Source organism: Chelon labrosus (assembly GCF_963514085.1).
Source record: "Chelon labrosus genome assembly, chromosome: 17".
In the NCBI taxonomy this organism is placed as follows: Eukaryota; Metazoa; Chordata; class Actinopteri; order Mugiliformes; family Mugilidae; genus Chelon; species Chelon labrosus.
In genome coordinates, this window is record NC_140350.1 from 3,164,324 (window position 1) to 3,181,594 (window position 17,271).

At 38.7% G+C, this 17,271-nt stretch overlaps 3 protein-coding genes across 3 annotated transcripts; 2 read left to right on the forward strand and 1 right to left on the reverse strand.

Moving 5' to 3' along the window:
- Positions 1-1,972: 1,972 nt before the first annotated feature.
- On the reverse strand, positions 1,973-5,443 carry mrps31 (mitochondrial ribosomal protein S31). Its single transcript, XM_084564696.1, has 7 exons — positions 5,177-5,443; positions 4,029-4,487; positions 3,689-3,841; positions 3,414-3,557; positions 3,262-3,338; positions 2,749-2,889; positions 1,973-2,648 (listed from the first exon to the last, which is right to left on the reverse strand). Exons 1-7 carry the CDS (start codon positions 5,287-5,289, stop codon positions 2,407-2,409), a joined length of 1,329 nt encoding a protein of 442 aa, XP_084420822.1. The 5' UTR covers positions 5,290-5,443; the 3' UTR covers positions 1,973-2,406.
- Positions 5,444-5,570: 127 nt separating this feature from the next.
- taf6 (TAF6 RNA polymerase II, TATA box binding protein (TBP)-associated factor) lies at positions 5,571-11,525 on the forward strand. The gene is made up of 15 exons (XM_084564036.1): positions 5,571-5,821; positions 7,064-7,221; positions 7,344-7,430; positions 7,531-7,684; positions 7,802-7,858; positions 7,943-8,062; positions 8,184-8,305; positions 8,505-8,582; positions 8,690-8,791; positions 8,882-9,064; positions 9,566-9,640; positions 9,716-9,841; positions 9,972-10,145; positions 10,300-10,491; positions 10,958-11,525. Exons 2-15 carry the CDS (start codon positions 7,066-7,068, stop codon positions 11,246-11,248), a joined length of 1,917 nt encoding a protein of 638 aa, XP_084420162.1. The 5' UTR covers positions 5,571-5,821; positions 7,064-7,065; the 3' UTR covers positions 11,249-11,525.
- Positions 11,526-12,026: 501 nt separating this feature from the next.
- Positions 12,027-17,207, forward strand: sat2b (spermidine/spermine N1-acetyltransferase family member 2b). The gene is made up of 6 exons (XM_084564144.1): positions 12,027-12,230; positions 12,323-12,374; positions 14,450-14,533; positions 15,023-15,124; positions 15,222-15,262; positions 15,399-17,207. The coding sequence occupies exons 1-6, from the start codon at positions 12,168-12,170 to the stop codon at positions 15,576-15,578; spliced, it is 522 nt and encodes a 173-aa protein (XP_084420270.1). The 5' UTR covers positions 12,027-12,167; the 3' UTR covers positions 15,579-17,207.
- Positions 17,208-17,271: the final 64 nt, after the last annotated feature.

Consider the following 17,271-nt stretch of genomic DNA (forward strand, 5'->3'; position numbering starts at 1 on the left):
AGTACTTTTTGTTTGGGGAAATAATACAACAGTGCCTCTTATTTGAGTTCTCATGTGGGTTGTTTGGCTTGCAGTGGGAAGTGTGATTAATTTCGTGAATTACGAGTGCGTCATTGATTAGCACTTATTTTAAGGCTAGGTTCGACTTCACTGCATCATATTTTACTTATAGTTAATAGAATCTATACGGACTATATGAAAACGCTTGCTTTTCTGAAGTGATTCGCAGTGTATTGTGAAATGTATTATATAACTTCAGAACTGTAGAATGGATCACTGGCTAGTTGTTGCTTGTTTGTCTATTCACATTTTTTTTCTGCCGTTGCAAATATTTTGGTCATGTTAGACGGTCTATGATTTTGACGGCACCTAAATGCACCATACAAGCAGAGGAAAATCTAGACTCCCCCTAGCGGTCCGAGAGATCCTGCAACTGACCAACCTTTCTTTCTGAATTTTGTATCTCGTTGGTTTTCATAGTAAAATCTAGTAAATATTATCTCCATTGCGCTACTTTTAGAATGGTGACACGTTTATAATAATAATAATAATAATAATAATAACAATTTATATATATTATGTAGGTGGGTATTTCCCCACAAGTGGTCTTATTTTAATAGACAGTCCATAGTTGCAGCATTTCTTTCTGAATTTGATATCCAAAGCCCTTCAGTAACTTCACTCTAAGTTATGATCATCAGCATAATTTGTAATCTTCATTACAAATGCTGCAAAACAAGTTGACATTTCTTGTCTAAAAATATCTTAATGTCAGATTGTAAGAAGTCTTAAATTTACTTGTGGAACATACACCCATCGGGCTAACATTATGACTACTGACTGATGAAGTGAACAACATTCACCATCTTGTGACAATTCAGTGTTCTGCTTGGAAACTTCTGGACCTGGCATTCATGTGGATGTTACTTAGACATGTAGCACCCACCTGGACCAGACCAGCCCCACCCCCCCCCCACCCCACCACCCCATAGCAATGACACTCCTTGATGGCAGCAGCCATCCCCAGCAGGATGCAGCCTGACACAGGCACACACACAAAAACGGTTTAGGAACAACTCAAAAAACATGAAGAACAGCACAAGGTGTTGACCTGGCCTCTAAATTCACTAGATCCCAAACTGATCAAGTATCTGTGGGATGATCCACAGAGGCCCCTGCCCTCAACCCATAGGACCCAAAGGCCCCCACTAACAACATTCTGTTACCAGACACCACAGGACACCCTCAGAAGGCCCATGTCCATTCTCTGATGAGTCACAACTGTTTTGGAGGCACAAGGGAGACCTACACAATATTAGGAAGGTGGTCATAATGTTATGCCTAATCAGTGTACACTGTGTATTAAGATTTTGGTGTGGAACCACAGGTGTCAATAGTGCCATCTACTGGTTTAAATTCACAACCTGATGTTTTTCCACACCGATCCACTTTTTAAATTCTTACTGTATAAGCCCGACACAAATAGAAGTGAGGAAGTGTTGCCAACTTCTTATCATGCCAATCACTGCTAGAGGAAAAGTGAACAAAATGTGGAAATGAGACACTCTCAAACATCAACCTGTCACTTTCCACATTCTCAGACAATAGATGGGACGTGGGTGTTTTTAGACCAGGAGGAATCTGTGTGGCACATTGTTAAGAGGTTGTTTAACTTTAAAAGAACTTCCCCTATGAGGGGCACAGGGTTCAAGGTCTAATCGCTCTTACTGCAAACCTGATTGGAGGTTCTCAGTGCTGTGTGCAGGATCTACTTTTTTTTTTCACAGCCTGCCTTGGAAAACACCATTAATCATGACTGCAAGTGTTTGTGGGACCTCTGACATGTAAAGAATACAAAATATTTTCACGTGAAGGTCTATCCATCCAATTTAATAGTCCAGCCTAGTCTGCAAATATGCTCCGATACAAAACTAAGCCTTAAACACCAATACTTTAATCAATTCAACCAGAATAAGCATATACTGTACATCACTTTAATACCCCCTGTGTATCACATGACCTTACAGCATTGACGTGATTGAAGAGATGACGTTTACTTTTGAAAACAAGCTCGGGCACTGAAAATCCAAATGTGTTTTAATGCAACTGTATCACCACACCAGTGCCAGTGACATATTATATCAAATGATCAGATGGAATAGCTGGTAGACACTTAAATAAGTCAAATTTGTGTGTACAGCAACATCTATTTTACTTTTTGGACAATTTTCTTCTACTTTGCGACACGCCAGTGTTGAAGTGGCAGCATGGTTTGATCAGTATGTTTGCCCTAATGGGTCTCCTGATACGAGTTTACATCCGATGTCTATCCGAACCTCCTAACCTTTATGTGTATGGATGATCACAGTTGCAAAGCCCCACTGAGAAAATGTTTTTATAATTGTCTTAAGTGTAGTTTAAGTAAACATCGGCCTCCTTGAGAACTTCCTCTTTTTGTTGGAAATAGTCTCTGAACCAGAAAATATGCTCCTTCTTCTGCTGCACAGTCAGGTAGGGGTTTTTGGACAGACCGGCCACCACCAGTTCCATGAAGTGACGAATAGGTCCCTGACGAGGGAAGCCCTCCTCCAAGTGTTTCTCTAAGAAGATATGCTCATGGAAGGGGACACTGGCTTCTTCCTCGAGGCCTAACACAGAGTAAGGACACGCTGTCAGTCAGTCTGTCAAACAAAATCTTTTTTCCCCTGTATTTGTATGATGGATTCAAATACAGCTTGTGCAACTCACCAGCTTCATTGTTGATGGGATACTGCCACAGTTTCCCCTCTTTGGTCCATTGAATCAATTCCTCAAACCCATTCCGGGGCAACTGATTGGTCGACAGAGACAACTCATTCGCAAAGTCCACGTCCCATAGAGTTGGCTTTGCTGCAAATATGATATCAGGGTTAAGCAAAAATCTAACGTAAAGTTAGACTAACACATGACAGCATCCCATGGCAATATGTCTTATTTCTCAATGTAACAGTTTTTTATAGCACCACATCAATTTTTAGTAGGAGTGGCTAACTTCCAGAGGATGAAACCGTCACTCAACACGTGAATATTGGAAGCATGAATAGGGTAAGGAGGAAAATTGCTAGAAGGCACAGCTTTTCAGCAGAACATACATGTTTGATCTAAAAATATTTCTGGTTATCAAAAGTAATCTGCATTACACCAGAAAGTACACACACTGAGATAAACACAGACAATTAATGACAGTAATCTTAATGCAGACAAATCCAAATGCATTATTACCAACTTCTGACGCAACTCCATCTTCATCAGCAGTGGAGGAGAAGATGTTGAGTCTTTTACCTGTAAACAATTGTCTCCTATAAAAAAGAAAACATTAAATACGTTATCTATCTGAAAAGTTACCAAATAAAAGAAGAGATAAAAGTATTTACCGTCTCCGAACACCAGCCAGCTCACTAGTGATTCCTTTGTCTGTTGTGTATCCTCGCCCGTCTTCATCAAATCGGATCTGACTGGTCGGGGAAGCATTCTGTCTGCCTGTTTTCTTTCCTACTTTCATGTCAGCGATAATTACTCTGAGAAAGCGTTGATGGATAATGTTAGTTACAAGTGAACGAGGCCTTATTATTTTTCCTAAATACAAAAGCAGACAAAGTGTCAACATCTCATTTAAACAGCATATACTGTGCACATACTGGAAACGTACCCAATGTTGTTGACGTCCCCCCGCTTCTGAGCCTCACTCATGGCCTTGCGTTGCCTCAGCTGCTTGAGAAGCTCCGACTCCGCTCGGCTGCTGTCAGGAAGAGTGGAGGCAGCGGCAGATGCTGCTGCAACCAGATCAGGATCCAATGTCTCACTAAATGAACACAATGCAGAGTGGCTGGAATCAGTGAATGAAGTTAATAGCTTCAGATATATTTCCAAGATTAGGGTGTAAAGAACATAACACAGATGAAATAATCAACAGTGAACAGAATCAGTTTGTGCGATCATCTAATCATGCTGGGGCAAACGTTTCTATTTCGTTGCCACAGTTCTCTCACCTCTGTGGTGAAGCATCCGCTGAAGCCTTCTGAAACATACTGGTGGTGCTCTCCATACCTGCTGACTTTGACTTATGCTGTGTAGTTGACTCAGAACTTTGCATTGCGTTCATGCTTTTCATCTTCCTCTTATTGGTAACTTCCACTTTCATAGCTCCAAGAAGGTCCAAGAGACTCTGCTTCCCACTCTTAGCTTCATCAGCCTTCACCTGTGCTGGCCTTGCCACAACCTGTTCAATTCTAACGTCCATCTCTGGCTCTGCGGTATGTCCATCATCAGCCTTTAACACCACCGGCTCCTCGTTTTGTCCCACCATCTTTGTTTGGGTAGTTTCTGGCAGAGCAACTTCTTCATCTCCATTTGTTTTCTCCCCTTGATTAGAGGGAGCGACATCGTCTTTCTTTTCACAGAGCCTGATTGAACTTGTGCTGAGAGGGTTTACTCCACCATTTGCAACCCTGTGTTAAGATGACAACGCGGATACTCATTATTTGGCATTGAATTACAAGAAACTAAAAAAAATTATCAAAAATATTGAATGACTATTACTACAAGTTGAAGGCGCAGGCACTCTAAATCACTAAAATCACATTACATAGCAGGGACCCTGTAAAATTGAATGTAACTGTATTATGCAAAAAAAGTTTTCAAACTGCACCATTCACAATTAAACTGTCCATTCTCACTCTTTAAATACTGAGTAAAAATGAAAAGCATTGTGCATGGTGGATCCATCTCTGTACACATTATCTGTAACCCTGTACATGTTGGAGGAAGAGACGACTGAACCGTTTGAATTGATAACAAAATAATTGCACCGTAGGACGTCTCTGTCTTTTTTTTTTTTTTTTTAAGTTTAATAGTTGCAACATCATGTATAAATTACCATGGAAACGATCGTTGGAAGAAATGTCAATCAAAACATCCTGGCCCATCAGAGTCGGTAACCAGTGGGTTATGTAAGCTAATAGCAAGCTGTTTTTCTTCCCTTTTTAAGTGAAAATAGGTAAGGTTAGAGTAATTTCGACTGCACACTAATATTTTCTTCAATAAAATTACTGTTGCAACACAACAAGAAGCTGACGGGTCTCTCTGCCTTTCACCGTGTTCCGTTCAATCCCAGCTGACAGTAACAGTCTCCACTAACCTGAAAACTGGAGCTGCCGCCTTGTCACATTTAGCTGTTAATACACCCGACTCAGACAAGATGACTGCGGAATTTCGAGCCACACAACCACTTCGGAATAAAAATCTATACATGATTGTTTCTTGAAATGTCCTTCCACGTTCGTGACATTAGCCTACGTTGCTCCAACATAACGTTTCCCCTCTAAACTTGAGTGCAACAATAGTTCCGGCCTATGGATACCATAGCATCCTTGTGTACAGGATTGGAAGGGTTTCCTTGTAGGAAAATGTACTTTTAATATGATTATACAGTGGAATAATTAAATTAAAATATTTCTAGTTTTACAACACGAACTGCATTTCTTTAACGTATTTATAACGTGTTTACTTTTTAATAAACAGTAAAGGCGGTTTCTATCGGGTTCTTAATTATAGTCTCGCGATATCACAATGAGGAACGTGACTCAAAATGGCGATAGGACACAGGCGCTAATTCACGAAGCTCCAGGCTGCAGTCCGTGAATTAGTTAGTTATTTACAGCGAGAAATGGATATTCATAAAGAAGACATAGCTTTGCGAAACCAGTATTGTTCTAAATATTGATTGTTTTTATTCGTGCAAGTTTCTACTTAAACTCAGAAAGTAGACGGCAACTTCACACAGGTAAAAACGTCAACGGAAGCTACGTTATTAGCATTTAAGCTAACGTACATCACATTTAGCGCAAGTATAAGTTAAATTTTAACACGTATACCATCGTGTAGGGGCTTAAAATGAATATGGTTTTTGGTTTTGTAATGAGATTGTTGCTTTTGGGTGACTATACCTGGCGTGGCTTGTGTGTTGCATGTAGCTAGTTGGTTGTTGTTCCGTCAGTGTCGTTAGCGCGCTCTCTGTGGAGCTTACCGTTTGTTTACAAGTATAAGTACTGTTTAAAACTATTAATTGTTTATTCTCTTCGATCTGCAAGATTCAGACACACTAAAATTTGATGTAATTGAATTTGACGCTGAGAACAGAAACTACTTCTGACTGTCTTGATCTAACGGTAAATAAGTATTAATGTAATTATCTACTTTCATTCGTAATTAACTGTGGCATATAATGGAAATGTCTACCATCACTTTTCTTTAGGAAAGACCTCTTTAGCTTTGCACATCTCGTCATTTCTAGTCATTTCTAGTCATTTGCAGTCTTCGCTAACTTCCGTTTGCGCTTGACAAGTTGCATAAGGATAACGAGCAACAGTTTAAATTCTGACACAAATATTCCTTTGAAAAACTAGCTCCAGAGACGTAAACAACACACTGTTTTGAAACTGTTCCTGCCCAGCTTTGTGTTTCTTGTTTTCTGTTTGCATCTACGTTACCATTTACTTGCTTACCTGACAGTTTGTTGTTACCCCAAGGCTTCATAATGAAAATGTTGCATTTAGCTGACCTGTGCATTTAAGTTTATAGCAAATATAATATTGGTTACCAAGAAGGGTCACGGTGACCTCAGAAAAGTCTTGTGTTGAGTTTCTGGAAGTTGTTCCATAATTCCACTGTGAATCATACTTTGCAAATCTCAGAAATGGAAATCCTGTACATCCTTCTGTGATGTGACTGATCTCATTCAGTGGTGTTCCCTCCATCCTTGCACTCCATATTTTTGATGCAGCTAGACACATTCTTTATCACATTTGCATTGGTAATACGTGCCTAGATACTCACTGACAACATGCTTCCAACAGAATATGAAATAGATGAAACATCTGACACTCAACACCTGTTAAGTGTCTGTATCTGCAAAATTTGCAGAACTGAAAATATACCAAAAAAAGCATCATGCAAGTGAGAACCTGAATTTGTCTGTGCATATGTGAACAATGTTCTTAGAGATGTGTATGCTTTGTTGTGACAGCCATGGCTGAGGAACGTCGGCAGAAGCAGTGTTCGGTCAGCCTGCCCACAGAGTCAATGAAGGCCATGGCGGAGTCTGTGGGAGTGGGGCAATTACAAGAGGAAAGCTGCGTAGCTCTAAGTGAAGAAGTCAGCTACAGAATAAAAGAAATTGCACAGGTAAAACATGGATGTTTGAAGCAGACCATTTATTGTGTTGTTTGTGTCACAGTAAATTTCTCTAAAGCATTTTATTTGTGATATACGTGGATACATTTTAATGTTTTTTTTCTTTTACATAGGATGCTCTGAAATTCATGCATCATGGGAAGAGACGTAAATTAACCACCAGTGACATAGATAATGCTCTCAAATTAAAAAATGTGGAGGTATGGGAAAACAAGATTTTTTTGTTGCCTTATCAAGTAACTTTATTGATGTTATTTGGAAAGAAAGTCCTGAACTGGATCTGAATTATTTTTGTTTTAGCCTCTGTATGGGTTCCAGTCACAAGAGTTTATCCCTTTTCGCTTTGCGAGTGGTGGCGGAAGAGAGCTTCATTTCTATGAGGAAAAAGAAGTCGACCTCAGTGACATTATAAACACACCGCTCCCCAGAGTACCACTAGACGTGTCTCTCAAAGGTACCCAGAGAATCAGTATAACATACCGATGCCATCATATTCTAATACATTGTATTATCTTGTTTTGATTTAATGATTTGGTAACCTTATACATGATTTGTGTTTGTGTGTCCATAGCCCACTGGTTAAGTATTGAAGGGGTGCAGCCTTCTATTCCAGAAAATCCACCACCAGGTTAGTTGATTTTAAGTTTTCACAAAATATATGGATATATATAAAGTCCCAACTTAGATTTAAGTTTTATTTACTACTTTTCAGCACCAAAAGAGCAGCAAAAGGCAGAATCCACAGAACCCCTTAAAGTTGTCAAACCTGGCCAGGAGGAGGACGGTACTATCCGAGGCAAGGGTCAGAGTGCAACAACTCCTGATGGCAAAGGTCAGTATCTTTTGTTATATTTAATTTTTTTTGTTTGTTTGTTTTGTTTTGTTTCTTGGTTTTCCGTACCTTGATATAATATTTGTATACTTCATCTTATGTTTGTGGTTATCTCTACCAGGAAAAGAAAAGGGTCTAATAAGGTTGAAACCACGCAGCACTCATGAGCTGTCTGTAGAACAGCAACTATACTACAAGGAGATCACAGAAGCATGCGTTGGCTCCTGTGAAGCTAAGAGAGCAGTAAGTCTTTCTGTATATGGTTTATTTCATATATGGTTGAGGAGTAACATAATGCATGGGTTTTTGTGTACAAGCTATGCTGTACGTCACTTGTCACTTTACAACTGAGTGAAAATTGTCAGTGCTTTTACAGGATACTGTCAAATTATCAAAAGTTATTTTGCCCCTGTTTTTCACATGACTTTGTTTTTTCACACAGGAGGCTTTGCAGAGTATTGCTACTGATCCAGGACTGTACCAGATGCTCCCAAGATTTAGCACATTCATTTCTGAGGGGGTAAGCATGGTTCCAACTTCATCTAATGTTCTGAAACATTACTTGCATCACATCATATACTCAAGCACACCTCTGCTGAAAGTGCTAACTCTCTGCTCTCCTCAAAGGTTCGTGTAAATGTGGTGCAAAACAACTTGGCTCTACTGATTTATCTAATGCGAATGGTCAAAGCTCTGATGGACAATCCCACCCTGTACTTGGAGAAATACGTACGTAAATACTAGTAATAAAATGTTACATGTGATCTTAATACAATCAATAGTATTGTAATATTCTAATGTGTCTGTTTGTATGTGTAGCTGCATGAGCTCATCCCAGCTGTGGTCACCTGTATAGTAAGTAAGCAGCTCTGCTTACGGCCAGATGTTGACAACCACTGGGCTTTACGAGACTTTGCTGCACGCCTTATGGCCCAGAGTTGTAAAACCTTCAGTACTACAACCAACAACATCCAATCACGTATCACCAAGACTTTTACTAAGGTGAGTTTTCGTATTGTGTATTTTGTTGCCAAAGATTTTGTGAAGACCTTTTTTTTTTTTTAAATTAAGGTATGTCACAGGAAAAATGCATACGCATTATCGATGTTGGAACAATAATTAAGGTTCTTTTGTCATTTCAATAAAATTATGGTGCCCATTAAAAAAATAAAACAAAAAACAATATGTAACGGAAAGTTTAAATAACTGTTCATTTTAGAAAAATAGAATAAAAATTGTAGCATGAGTTTCCTGTTTCTTCTTTTTTGGCAGCATTGGCTTCTTACCCACTACCATAAAGCCTAGAAAATCTCTGTTGGTTAAAACAGAAACGGTCTAAAAAGTAAAATTTGAAAATAATGTCCTTGTCCCCAAAATAGAAAAACAAATACTAATGCATAGTTTATATATTTCTGAATTCAACTATCAAAGTTGAATTCAGAAAATATGTAAATTCAAAGACTTTACATAACCAGAGTGCTGTGTTTATTTTTTTTTCTTCAGAGTTGGTTGGATGACAAAACCCAGTGGACGACCCGATACGGCTGCATTGCGGGCCTTGCTGAACTGGGACCTGATGTGAGTGGGATTTTGTTTAGGTTTTTCTTTCCTTTTGTTGACTTGGTTCCAACATCCTGCTTTTGTCCTCTGTAGGTGATCAAGACATTGATCCTTCCTCGGCTTACTATAGAGGGTGCTCGCATCAAAGCAGTGATGGAAGGACCTGTGGTCTCCAATATTGATAAGATAGGAGCTGACCATGTTCAGAGCCTCTTACTGGTAATAAATGCAGTTCTATGAGTATCATGCATGTTCATGTAAATAAAAAAGCCAAAGCAAGACCCAAAGATAGTATCGCAGTTGTTTAAGTTGTCATAACTTTTTTTTTTTTTTTTTTGTCTTTTCAAAGAAACATTGTGCCAGTGTTATTGCCAAGATACGACCTCAGCCTGACATTGTGGAGCAGTATCGGACAGATTATGGTTACCTTGGACCCATGCTCTGCTCCCATGTAATGAAGGCAAGGACTCAAGCAGCACTGCAAGCTCAGCAAGTCAACAGAACCACATTAACAATCACACAGGTTAGTACTTGATAAGATATGCTTTATTGGAATGCAAATTAATGTGAGAAGGTTAAGGGGCATTTGAGCTACAATACGATAGGATACAGTTCAGATGTATGCACCATGGCTTGCATGCTGCTGTTCACTAATGAATGATAACAACTTCTTGCAGCCTCGTCCCACACTCTCAGTTTCACAAAGTGGGTTAAGTGGGTCGACAGGCCCTCGCACTCCCAGCATCATTAAGGTTCCAAGCTCCCTCACACTGATGTCCCCCCGACCTGGTACCCCGTCACAGCCATCTCCGCCCGCAACAAAGTACATTGTTATGGCAACCAGCGCAGGAGCGGCCTCAACTCAGCAGGTACTTTGATATTTGCACTTCAGGAAATCACTTCAGGAAATCTGCACAAGGTACCTTCGTGGACTTATACTTGTGAAAATGTGTAACATTTTTCATATACTTCCAAGATTGTGATAAAAAATTATTACAAGAACACAGAGAAATTCCCACAGTTCCAGGACAATTATTCATTAAATACGTAGAGAAAATGTATGGCTACATAGCCTACATCAAATATTTCACAAATGTGTCCGGGAGCAGTAAGGTAACATCCGTTTCTAAATTCTTTTTGTCAGCTCTTGTAAATCAGTCATTGCTTGCTGACATAAATGGCATGACAAGTGGTTCAACGCTCAGTGACAACCTTATATAAAATATAATGTATTAAAATCTGAAAAGGGACCTAGGAGTCACTGAATACAGACACACTCCTTCCCTGTGGGATCCACAACACATCAGAGTATATGTATTTATGTCTTCCTTTTAGGTGATCACTCTCAGCTCCTCCCAGTCCGCTTCGCCAGTAACTAGCACCGTTCCCAGCGCTACCTCCACCTTGCAGCCATTGGTAAAGCTGGAGTCTGGTAGTGGCCCTGGACTGACGGCTTCACGACCTCTTCAGAAATACATAGTTGTATCTCTGCCCTCGTCTGCCTCCTCTTCTTTGGAGTCTAAGAGCTCTGTGCTTCCCACCTCAATTTCATCAACTCCACTAGACGCAGGCATGAAGTTGGAGCGGTCTGAGTCTCCAGGAGTAATCACACACTCGCCACACTGAGACTCATAAATGTAGTGGAGATTCTTATCATGTTGGAGCAGCTGGACACACATGGAGGTTTGTTTGGGCTGAACTTAAAGGGGTAAACTCTGAAGTGGTATGAAAGGAAATATCTGAACTTCACTGATAAAGCGCTAATGTGACATTGTAAATATGTTAATGCCCAAGGAAAACCGACCAATCTGTGAGACCTTCAATGTTCCAACTTACATTCTAATTGATTTCATGTGTTTTTGTTTTCTTTTTTACCCTAAAATAAATCAGATTTTGTATGAAATCCTGGATTTGGATGTGTTTATTTAAGATTTCTAATATCATTTAAAAGAAAATTATTATTCTACTGTTATTCATCAGCAGGATGCACTGGACCTCTGAGCTGAGAGTCGGTCTTCTACTGTCAAACTCAAGCTATGTCTTCAAAGTCAAATATCGAATAGCTGACAAAAACACATCTGTAAGTTAATGAGGACTTATGCAATAATAATTAAGTGGAATTTTGCTGGTGGAGATTAAGATTTAATTGCTTTTCATACTGTACTGCAAGATTTATAATGACGTGCTGATCGCTTGCTGACACCTGTCAAATAAATGCAGTGGAGAAAAATGTAAACACTTTTCACACTTAAATTTAAAAGAGGTTTAAAGCTAAAAAATAACAGATATAAAATAAAATCCACATTTTAAAATTGTAAATTTAAGTACTTACACTAAGGGTGATAAGGTTTTATTATGCTGTACATACGTTTTAAAAACACGTTTTATTTTGAAAGGATAATTATTACATCGCAATCACTTCCTGTGTACTGAACGCGGTAAAGACCACTTTCATTATGACAGCTCAGAGTCGAACAGAAGTGCGGACTTTTGCTGTGGAAACTTAGACAAAGCAAGTACAAACGCTGCTGCTTCTGCTGTAGACATGAATTTCAAAATACGCGCTGCAACGAAAGAAGACTGCAAAGACATATCGAGAATGATTATGGTGAGTCAGTCCCAGTGCGAGCTAGCGCCTCCCTATAAGTGCTTCCAGTTGCTAAACTTGATATTCAATTTGTATTCATTAATGTTTTTCAGGAGTTGGCGGTATATGAAAAAATGCCCGACCAAGTCAAGATATCCCATGAAGGTAATAAAACAATGAATTGCTAAATAAGTGATATGAAATACCTTTATATAGCCCCTTTACACCGCCCTCTATCACGGACATTTCACATTAGGACTTGCCATAGGAGAAAAGGCACAGGTGTGTTTAATGACATGAAGACTGAAACAGTTCCATTTAGTGCTAGTTGCTCCCTTAGTATCCATTATTCACACCATACCATTCGTTATATACTAAACACAATACCTGAACCCTTTCTATATGTAGCCATTATTTAATTATGACATGCCAAAATGTCTGCCCTCAAAACTCTTGGAAATGAAAAGCAACTGAACTGATTTATGTGGGAACCTAGTGAAAAGAACACAATTACAAAGCACTGCAAAATTGGCAGAGTTTGAAATTATGTTTTATGACATTGTTTTTGAGGAAAGCTATTGTTCTAAATGGTCATGTGTTGGCAAAAGTTAAGAGAGTAACTTTAAAAACACTACGTGCCTCATGTTGTGCTCACTCATGTTGTTTAGAATCCAAGCAGACCTTTTGGCCACAAATGGCATTAATAGTGTTTTAGTTAATACGTTTGGATTCAAACATGTTTTTGTCCACGGAAAAAAACAAAAAAATGTGTCTGACAGTGTGTGGAAAGTATAATATGCTCTGTGAGGTTAAATACCATACAGTAGAGCAGGACATTGTAGCCAAACCTGGGTAATTATAAACGCAGTGTGGTAATCAGTAACTTAAATCAACTCCTGGAGTTCAGATCCGTCCAGCATTCTCAGTCGGTTAGGACCAGATCTCTTCCATGTTGTTGTATAGATGTTTAGCATCTGTCCCAATTCTTCATGCTATTTTCTTACACTTAAAGATTATAGAAAGTGTAATTTCTGTTTGAATTACGCCCAATACTCATTTTGAACTGTATTGTAAGTAGCTGGTGGTTAAAACAGTACAACGGGGATTGCACACTGTATAAATGTGATGTTTACTATGGATATAGTACATTGAAAGTAGACCCTTCTTCATAAGTAAGCCACACTCTGCGAGCACAAGCACGGCACACTAAGTAGTTCTGCTGACTGAAGATGATACAAATGAACAGCTGGTGGCAGTGTAGATAGGTGGATATTAATGCACCAGTGAGAGTGGAATAGAGGAAGAAGACTGAAAGCTGATGCAGATTTGAAATATTCAGGGTGTGGCTTTACATGTCATGAGGGTCAACATGCATTAAACACATTCTGGAGTATAAAACCTGCAGTTGAATAAATCAGATACAACGATCAGTCACAATATTAAAACCACCATCCTGCAAAGTGAACATTTGATGATCTCATTACAATGTAAGTTTTGTCTGGGCTTTGTCTTGGAATTTATGTGGATGTTGACATGTACCACAACCTGAACATGGATGAAGACCAAGCACACTGCCATGACAACATCAATGGTACCGTCTGTACACTACATATGAAAGGAAATGGGATTCATCAGACCAGGCCACCTTTTTCCATCGCTCCGTGGTTGAGTTTTTATACTCACATGCTCATTGTAGCCACTTTTGGACAGGAGTCAGCATGGTCACCCTGACTGGCCTGTGGCTACACAGCCACATACAAAACAAACTGTGATTCACCCTCCTATCAGAAACAGCATGAACGCTTTCATCAGTTTGAGCTAAAGTAATTTCTTTCATTGCGGGCCAGCTTTCACTCTCCACGTGCATCAATGAGTCTTGCTTAAAATACCCTACCCACTCACAAGTACCTTGATAATGAGCTTGTGTTATTCACTTAAGCGGTGATGGTGACCAGTCAGTTATAATGTTATGGCTGATCGGTGTGTTTATAAAGGATATGATTTTATGTAATTCCTCAAACTCTGATACTTGCCTCATTTTATAGAAATGTCCCAATGAGTCTCGTTTTCACTTGTTACGATTAAATACCAGCTAACTTGTAGACAATTTGAACTCTTCTCAAGTATATATTTATTTATATACTGTATATTGTCACTTGGGTGTTTATGAATGCTATTGCCTCTGATAGAAATGTAAAAGGCATATCTGGGTCCTTTTTTTTTTTCTTGTGTCACTTTAGAGCTGGAGCGTGATGGTTTCTGCCAGAATCCTTTTTTCCAATGCCTCGTTGCAGAAGTACCTGAGGAGCATAAATCTACTGAAGGTAAAGGGTTTATCAAAGCCTTGTCAGGCAGCCTTGATCTCGTCAGCATGTTATATTAGTATCTGCCCTTGATGTTTAGATATGGATAGATATGCCTGTTCTTTAGGATAACGCTTGGCTACTTGAGTGCCACCTCATAAATCATCATTGACAGTACTTCATCTGTTCCTTCACACAGTTAAAATTAAGAGTGAATGCTACTCTGAATAAAGACCTTGCCACATTTTACATCTTTCTTTGTTGTAGTCAATAACAACAAAAACTTTTACCTTTACAAGGAAAAAACAGCCAACATTGGATATCATCAAAAAAACCAAAAACAAACAGAAGGATAACTTGTCTGTGTTAAGATACTTATAGTTTAAGCTAACAACAACCCTGCAGCGAATCGATTGGTGGAAGATCATGTATGATTACGGTCTTTCAACATTTTCTTTTGTTTACTACTATTTTGTTACTTCCCTGCCTTCTTCCTTTTTGTCCATATAGGATATACAGTTGTTGGATACGCCCTTTATTTTTACACTTACAGCACATGGAAAGGACCAACATTATATCTGGAGGATCTGTACGTGATGCAAGATTTCAGAGGTATAATATATGCTACAAACACAATACTTGGATAAAAATGTTTTATTCTTCCTGAAATACATGTTTTTTTATGTTTTTCTCTGGATTTTCTCTATAGGAAATGGCATTGGCAAGGGTTTATTGAGCAAAGTAGCTGAGGTAAGAAACCTTTTGTACACCACTAAAGCATCATTTTCTAGTTGTACGGTAGGTTTAGTAGTGCAGAAGAAGAAAGGATATGTGATTTGCATGTAACTTCCAAGTATTTAAAAAAGGCACTGTTTTTCTTGCTCAGGTGGGGAAAAAGAAGCAGTGTGTGCGGCTGCAGTTATCTGTGTTGGACTGGAACACGCCTTCTCGAGACTTCTATGCTGCCAAAGGAGCCCAGGACCTCACTGTCAGTGAAGGATGGCACTTTATACGATTTGATGGACAAAGCCTGGACAATTTGGCAAATGAAGCTCCTAAAGATTAAAAGGACTACATGACTGTATCCTGCTGTGACAAATGCTACATTACATTTACCTCAGTGTGACCACTGTTTTTTTCTAAATGTATTTGTTAGAGTTTAGAAAATCAAATTAAACTATGATTTAGCCAAATGTTTTCATCAGGAAATTGAGCACGGTCCTGCCCTGACATGTTTAATCTCCGAAGGATCTAGTGATGCAGGTGAAGAAGACACGGGCCAGTTTCCCAGCAGTGCATACAGTTTGACCAGCATGAATCCAACTCGTCCATGTCTTACCAGTAGGTGGCATTTCCAACCAAAAATCATAGCAGGTCTTCCAACTAGAGCAAAGGCAGTTGCCTGTCTAGTCTTGGAACTGGCACTCTTGCAATTACTCCATCTTTTATGAGTTTCATGTATTGTGAAAATGTACAACACATTTCTCAACTTTATAAAAGGGACATAAAAAACTGAGTGGTAAATCAGGGAATGCTGTGGCTGTATATTCAGCTCTGTGTCATGACTACAGTCTTTACTATGAGCATTTAGTAATTTCATTAAAGGAGTCAAATGAGAGTCTGCTGCTTCTGTAACCGAATGCTCCTTTATTTGAACATTCCAACTGGTATACTTTAAAAAACTGTAAATGATATTTTTCGACAGCTTTGTTCCCCCCATGTTGAAATAAACTCATTCTCAAAGGTTGGTGCACTCTTAGTCACTGAAGATATTTATGCTTGTATAAAACACATCAAATTTCACAGGAACATATGTAAAATCACTTTGAAAAAAACTATGAAATACATTCATTTTAAATACACACATGCCAAATAATTAAACACACAAAAGGTACACTTATATTAGTTCCAACCCTGTAACCAACATGTTTTGATTTCAATGTTTGTGCAAGAATAAAACCACCCTTGTGCTATGTGACTGTGACTGATTAGAAAGGCCTCTACTGTATAATCACAACAAACCAGTGTTACTATTTATGAGAAATAGAAAGATGTCTGTTAGGGCTTTTGTATTGTAAGATGTCAGATTCAGATTTACTCCTCATAACCGATATATTAAAGATTGAAGATTAGAGCTTTATTTGCTTTAAGCACTGCGGGATAGTAGATTTCTAAGATTTCTGGAATGACCATCCTATTTTACAGAGTGGAGGATGCCTGCTACAGATGGGTGCAACTCTGTCTTTGGGTTTCTGGCTGAGAAAGATAAAAGGTTGCAACCTTTTATATACTAACAATGCAAACTTCAATGCACACAGCTAGCTTTAATATAGAATAAAATGACCAGAAAATGTGTCATAAAATTTGTGTCATATATACATAGTCCTATTTAGAGTACAAAATAAAAACACAGAGGGACCTTTTTATTTTAAGCCCTTAAACTAATAGTAAAAATTGTGTGTCCCCTGAGGTTGGAGGCTCAGAATTTTCATGGCAACTTTTTCGCAACTCTTTTCTCGCAGTCAATCGCTCATTAAATTAAAGAACATGTAACTTAATTAGGTGTCAAGGTTTTGTTTTGAAAGGCTTCCTCCAGTATTTTTTGGGGATAAAAATACTTATGATATTGTTTCTTTTGGTGTACCTGCAACAGACGTATAAGTAGGTATACAGTATGCTACAACAGTCAAGCAGTTTATATAGAATGTAAACTTAGAGAAAATATGTCATAGAAAAGTTACACTGTATAAAGTTATTAA

Coding starts and splice junctions, on each gene's coding strand:
- sat2b (XM_084564144.1), top strand. CDS start 12,168: ATGAATTTCAAAATACGCGCTGCAACGAAAGAAGACTGCAAAGACATA. Junction 12,231..12,322: donor ACATATCGAGAATGATTATG/GTGAGTCAGTCC, acceptor AATGTTTTTCAG/GAGTTGGCGGTATATGAAAA. Junction 14,534..15,022: donor GGAGCATAAATCTACTGAAG/GTAAAGGGTTTA, acceptor TTGTCCATATAG/GATATACAGTTGTTGGATAC.
- taf6 (XM_084564036.1), top strand. CDS start 7,066: ATGGCTGAGGAACGTCGGCAGAAGCAGTGTTCGGTCAGCCTGCCCACA. Junction 7,222..7,343: donor GAATAAAAGAAATTGCACAG/GTAAAACATGGA, acceptor TCTTTTACATAG/GATGCTCTGAAATTCATGCA. Junction 10,146..10,299: donor CCACATTAACAATCACACAG/GTTAGTACTTGA, acceptor AACTTCTTGCAG/CCTCGTCCCACACTCTCAGT.
- mrps31 (XM_084564696.1), bottom strand. CDS start 5,289: ATGTATAGATTTTTATTCCGAAGTGGTTGTGTGGCTCGAAATTCCGCA. Junction 4,488..5,176: donor GCGGCAGCTCCAGTTTTCAG/GTTAGTGGAGAC, acceptor ATCTTAACACAG/GGTTGCAAATGGTGGAGTAA. Junction 2,890..3,261: donor TGGAGTTGCGTCAGAAGTTG/GTAATAATGCAT, acceptor TCATATTTGCAG/CAAAGCCAACTCTATGGGAC.